Raw genomic sequence first — 6,243 nt, forward strand, 5'->3', positions numbered from 1 at the left:
TTGAAGGTTATGTTGTCGTATCGGTTCGGAAATACTGCTGCTGGAAGTTGATTCCAAAGAGTGGTTGTGCGTGGAAGAAAGTGCCTTGAAAAACGCACGGTGGAGGACCGCCACTCGTCCAGATGGTTGGGATGAAATTTTAGTTTATGGCGGGTTGTACGATGGTGAAAATCTGCAGCAGGTATCAATCCGAACAATTCATGTTGTACAATTACCTATAATATGCCTTAGTTTAAAATAGTGATATCGATAAGTATCATAAAAGACCCAAATATTTTGTAGCGTAAAATTTTTTTATTTAATAAACTGGTCGCATAGATCCCATATAAATGTTTTTTGATTGAAGTGACACAGGCTTGGTCTTTATGTTATTAACTTACAACTTTTTACTGTGTAGAGGAAGCAATATGAGGCTTGGGCATATACATTTTAATGTTTTAGATTATTTTTTAATTAAAAGTATTATTTAGTTTCTGGGTAACCATATATTAATTTATTGAAATTAAAATAAATTCCTTAACCTCAGTTAGCTATTTGTACTATGAATTTTGTTTAAGAACAATACACATATCTACTTACATACATACTTACTTAGACAAACTGTCATAAAGAGAAACAAATAAAAATAATCGCATTTCACGTCCCATTGAAGTATGTAATTGGGAGCTGAAACAATTAACTTGTCGACCATACCTTACAGTAATAGGTATTAAGAGGATAATTCTAATTGCTATGTTTTCAAAATGTGCCTGTTGTTGAGTAACGTGTTAATCTCTTGTCTTTGTCTCCTTTACGTTGAAGCCATAGAGCCCACAGTGCACTGTAGAGTAAATGTTTTCTTTTTTAAGTTATTTTTTTTTTTGCCACGCTTTATATATATTTTTTTTATTTACACTTTATTGTATATAGGCAAAGATTGTTGAAATATACAACTATTTGATACATGGTGACTTGATGGTTTGACGAAATTTACAATGAATGAAATTTTATTTCAATAATATTTCATTTCAATAAATAATTTTTATATTATTTTATTATAAGCTCGTGATATTTTATTACCAGTACTAACTATAAATTCAGATTAATATTTTATTAACACTATAATTTGAGTCTAATGAAATATAATAGACGTACTCCAAGGCAATACGAAAAGTGACATTTAATTAACTAGGGTATTTATTGTATATTTTGGTTTATATATTTATGTGACTAAGTAGCACACATATTGTTTTGTGTAGATAAGGTATGGGGTTCGATGCACTATTATGTAAAAAAAGCATGAGAAATTAAGAAAACATTTTCATTAGGATAGAAATCTTTTATACAATTTTACTTTGTTCACTAAAATGTTGGAATATTAAAATTCTGCGAACGTGTAAATGTTAGGAGCGTGTAAACAATATCTTTCAAGTGATTAGTACTATTATTGAGTTTACTTAGAACTCTCAGTCAATTACTAAAGCAAACGAAGCGACTATTTGAATAATATAAACTGGGTGTTATTATTTATTTATCGGAATGGCAAATAAGCTGATGATCTACCTGATGGAAAGTAATGTCTGATTACAGATTTGTACAGTACCATAGATATCGCAGATATGATGTGATGCTTTTGTCTATGGTATTGTTGAATCATGCGTTGTCATTCCTAATAATGTTTATTATTTATAATTTTTCTATAACCTCGAATCGTTTAAACGTAGCATGAAAAAGCACTTAGGGAGCTGCCATAGTGTGGCCAACCGTGATTGCGGGGAGTCAGTGGACGCAGGTGGTTCAGGACCGTTTCTTATGGTAGTCTATGGGTGAGGCTTATGTTTAACAGTGGATAGATATTGGCCGAGATGATGATGATATATAACAAGAGACGTACATGGGTATTAAAGCTATTTACATAAACTGTTATGTAAATTATAACAGTTTTGACGTTTCGACCAGCCAGTGTAACAATAGTTACGATAACTTACGAGAACTAATATAGTAATGTCATGCCTCCAATCCTGAGGCAAAAGTATTTTTTTTCTATTCTCTCATAAAACGTACTATAAACCATGCAAAGCGAACGCCAAAGGCTTGTAATCTTTCTACCATTCAACAATGCTCATATTCAGGCAAATATAATCCAGGTGCGAAGTAATCACCTCCGACAAGATGGCGGTCTCTGTTTCGAGATACCGCCATGGCAGCACCTACCTGTGGAGCTTGAACAGCACTTATTGTCGCTGAAGGAGCGGTGGGGAAACAATACTCTGTACCAGCCAATGAGGAGGTTACAATTGGCCCTTGTCAATAGGTAGTTTTTTCTTGTTAATAATTTATTTATTTATTTGATCAACTGGGTGACAGCTTTACAATCTCCCAATACGCTTACCCAGGAAAGCGTCAGTACAATAACACATTATTTACAATTATAATTAAAAGATATAATATTAATGTGATTAAAATACCATACAATCACACAACAACAATAGAAGTAATATTTATTATTTAAATATCTAAATAGAGCTAGAGCATTTAGCTCTGTGGTCATCCTACGAATCTCCAGCAAGTTGTAGGCAAATACCTCTAATTGTGGAGATTTGCTCAAAACATCATTGAGTAGCTTTAATTCAAGAGAGAGGAGAGCTTGCTTGACCAACTTTGCTCTTCTTAACGAAACATCAAATAAATGTCGTATACGTACTTATGCTTTGTATCAAATATAATCGACATTTTACATTTAGTAATTATTTATTTTTAGATTCGTACATGTATGTGCACATGACGGACTTAATGCTGAAACTATTCTCTCCTAGCCAACCTTAGGGAAGTGTTAGAAATAATTGATATACATACATACTAAAATTTATATATTATAATTAATACACCTTAATTTTAAATATGCCATTGATTTTAGCTGTTTTCTTTTGTGTAATTTCTCTGTATTTGGAATATGATTTCTTCTAACCAGCGCTTTGAATATAGGCAAACAATACACATTTACAAGATTTCATCAACATTGGTTGAGTGATTTTAGAGGTTAGGGTGAACGAATATTGCGACATGGAATTTACAGATCTTTATAGTATAATATACGAATACATATATGTGCGCATAATAAAAATGAAGCCACTTATAACTTAAAGTAGACACGCTATTATAGAGCGACGATTACACCAAAATTGTGGTCATCTTTGTCAAAATAACATTCTTTTAGAAGAATAACAATTGTTATTGTAATAAATGAGTATTTCATCATCATCATTCGCATCAGACATTAGCTGTCCACTACCGAACATAGACCTCCCCCATAAGGGGAGTTTCGCCAGTAGTTGCCACGCTTGGTAGGCGAGTTGGCAATCGCAGTTAGGCTTTGGTGACGTTTTAAGAGGGACGCTGCTACCCATCCTCCGACCGTCAAATTTTTTTTGTTGCCTCTTACAACACCTATGGGAAAGGGGTCCCATTCTATGTTGAAAACACACAACAATAAATATTATTTGCAGCGAATTATCTCGTTACACGGACACAGTGCTGGCTCCCTTCTTAGATACATACCACAAGAACATCCAGACCTCCTATCAACAGATGACAGCAAAGATCCTGAGGAGAATTAAGGAAGAAATAAACGCGGCTGTACAGAAAAAGGCCAAGATATATTCGGAGTTGACGGATTTGGCCAACAAATTACAAGTACCAGGTCAGTTAGTGCATATTCAATTTTAAATCCATGATTATATCCATAATATCCCAATGCTGGGAAATGATCACCGTCAATTCTTTCCAAAAGTTCCTGTTCTGCTTAATCTTTAAATCAATTCAGTTTTAGATAGTTTTTTTAATAATTTTCTTTATCGATGAAAATGATAATTCCATCTAGGTTATTTTACGTTGGCAGAGGTATAAGAGATTCTCATTTCATCATTCTCATGAAGTCAGATCAGTTGGTCCACTGTAACGAATTCACTATGAATTAACTACCTTTAATAAGTTTGTACCGTGTTGTGATGGAGCAATAATATAATGTGTCACTATTCCTTTTCATTAATTTATCAGGAGATCGCAAGAGGCGATTAAAGAAACGAAGCACAATATACCAGTAAGAGAAAGAAAACTGGAAATAAAACTATATTCTATATACTTCTCGTGTCGATTTCTACGCATTCCTAGCAGTAGAACGTTAATTGGTAGTTAAGTGTACGAATAAATAGGCTAGGCAATAATGAAGCTAGCTAATAGATGAGTCAGCTAATTGTTCAGCCAGCTAATGGATAAACAAACTCATAGATAAACTAGTTAATAGGTAAACTAGCTAACAGATATGTTACCAAACAGATAATTAAAAAAAAAGGACAGCAAACAAATAAAGATGAATATTTCAACAGCAATGTGTGCAGAAGAACGTCGTTTAGTCCGAAATTTGGCTAGTAAACATGTCGCTCAAATGTACAAGTGCACGGAAGAAGCAAGAGCCTCTATTGCCAAGATGGGCAAATACGCAGAAGAGATGATAGGCATTACTAGGAATCATATGCAACTGATCTTGGATGAAACAAGCAAGTCATTACTCCTGAAGAGTCAAGTCAGAGCGATGCAGAAGTAAGTTATTTAGTTATTCTTGAAGAGCAGTTGAGAACTGCTTGTGAATTTTAGTTGTGCTTACATGTGTATGTACATGTTCCAATAGTGTGAGTGTCTGACGGTGGTAGATATCTCAAGATAATAACAACAATATGATCTTCATGTAAAAGGTCCTTTGCTTTTAAAAAAGCAACTAGTTCTCAAGTATGACGACCCATGGCAATTACAGTAGATTTTGTGAAAAGTATGGTGCGCGTCAGATTTGCAGAAGGTGAATTTTACTTTCCCTGAATTGTATGGCCAAATTCTTTGCCATCCCGAGCTAAATAAAATTTCCCATTTCAGAGACGAAGTTAATACCAGTTTGAGGAAACTATCCCGTGAAGCAGTCTTCCTAGGTTACGAGCTGGATCTGAGTTTGACAAATGCACGTCGTCACAATGAACAATCCTGTGAAAAACTTACAGCTTGCAGCTCGAAAGTGCGTAAGAATACAGAAGAAGCGGTGACATATCTGCGAGATAAACTATATCAATGTGTCTACGCTTAATTATTCTAATAAGTAATCTTATAGGATACATAATTAAAAACAAATATTGTTTGTATCCCATAATTTATCATCATCATCATATTAGCTGTTATTTGTCCACTGCTGAACATAGGCTTCCTCAAGAATCTTTCTTCTCTATTGGTTATCACTTCTTCGAGATATGTGACCAGCCCGTTGTCACTTCACCTTCCTTAAGGCTATGCCAGTCACTTTGGTTATTTTTTTATATGTTTATTATTTATTTATATGTTTTGTACATTCACTTATAGTATAGATATTTTTTTTTATAAATGAAAATGGTATGGTAACCCCGCCTGCGCTAATGGGATACGCTGGCGGAGCACCAGTGAAGGGTGATAGATGAGAATGAAAACTGGCCAGTTAGCCCATCATGATGAATTCATCAGGAATTAACCATGATAGTTTCCAGGGGGAACCGCGAGGAGGTCGACCTGGTTGGATATATTGCTAGCAATGGGATTCTTAGTCTCCATTACTAACAATCCTTTCCCCCCTAGTATAGTTATTAGGTTATAGCAGAAATGTACGCCGTTGGACTTATCCCTTAAAGGGATTTCTTCCAGTCAACCATAAAATCCGAAAGGAGAAAGTGTCTATAGAGTTTATATATAAAGCAAAACAAATATGGTGCAAAAATAATACGATAAATAAATAATAAATTATCAGTAGCTATATAGTTAGTAATAGAGTATACATAAATACGATATTGTCTCTATTTTTAAACCCATTTTGATGATACTTTTTACAATTGATTTTTAATGTCACATTAATTCTGTTATAAGTGAAGTATTACAGAGCAAGATGTGCTTGTTAAAAAAAAAACGCGTCGACATTGAATTATTCATATGTTTTAATAATATCAAAAGCGAGGTTTCATATCCCATTAAAATTTATATATTAGGGAGCGACGTTTAAACAGCTACCCATTTTGGTTAATACACACATAATATATACAATTTTAAGTAAAATGGAGTTTGCATAGAAATGGGCAGTGTGTGAATATTACTACTCGTTTCAATAGTAAGTACTTGAACGTGTAAATGAATATTTAGGATGTTTATTTTGTTACCTAATATTATCTAGACTGTATGTATATTAGGTATTGGTAATAT

General features: G+C 33.7%; 1 protein-coding gene across 1 annotated transcript; it reads left to right on the forward strand.

Annotated features, from left to right (window-relative positions):
• The first annotated feature begins 619 nt into the window (after positions 1-619).
• Positions 620-5,580, forward strand: LOC113513923 (uncharacterized). Its single transcript, XM_026897904.3, has 5 exons — positions 620-827; positions 2,127-2,293; positions 3,486-3,679; positions 4,365-4,578; positions 4,906-5,580. Exons 1-5 carry the CDS (start codon positions 744-746, stop codon positions 5,108-5,110), a joined length of 864 nt encoding a protein of 287 aa, XP_026753705.3. The 5' UTR covers positions 620-743; the 3' UTR covers positions 5,111-5,580.
• The last annotated feature ends 663 nt before the right edge of the window (positions 5,581-6,243 follow it).

Source organism: Galleria mellonella, unplaced genomic scaffold (assembly GCF_026898425.1).
Source record: "Galleria mellonella isolate WM207_F2 unplaced genomic scaffold, CSIRO_AGI_GalMel_v1 utg65, whole genome shotgun sequence".
Lineage (NCBI taxonomy): Eukaryota > Metazoa > Arthropoda > Insecta > Lepidoptera > Pyralidae > Galleria > Galleria mellonella.

Bases quoted from the DNA above. Each gene is read 5' to 3' on its own strand.
- LOC113513923 (XM_026897904.3), top strand. From the start codon at position 744: ATGTGCCTGTTGTTGAGTAACGTGTTAATCTCTTGTCTTTGTCTCCTT. The intron at 828-2,126 runs GTAAATGTTTTC...AATATAATCCAG, and splicing joins AGCCCACAGTGCACTGTAGA to GTGCGAAGTAATCACCTCCG. The intron at 3,680-4,364 runs GTCAGTTAGTGC...ATATTTCAACAG, and splicing joins CAACAAATTACAAGTACCAG to CAATGTGTGCAGAAGAACGT.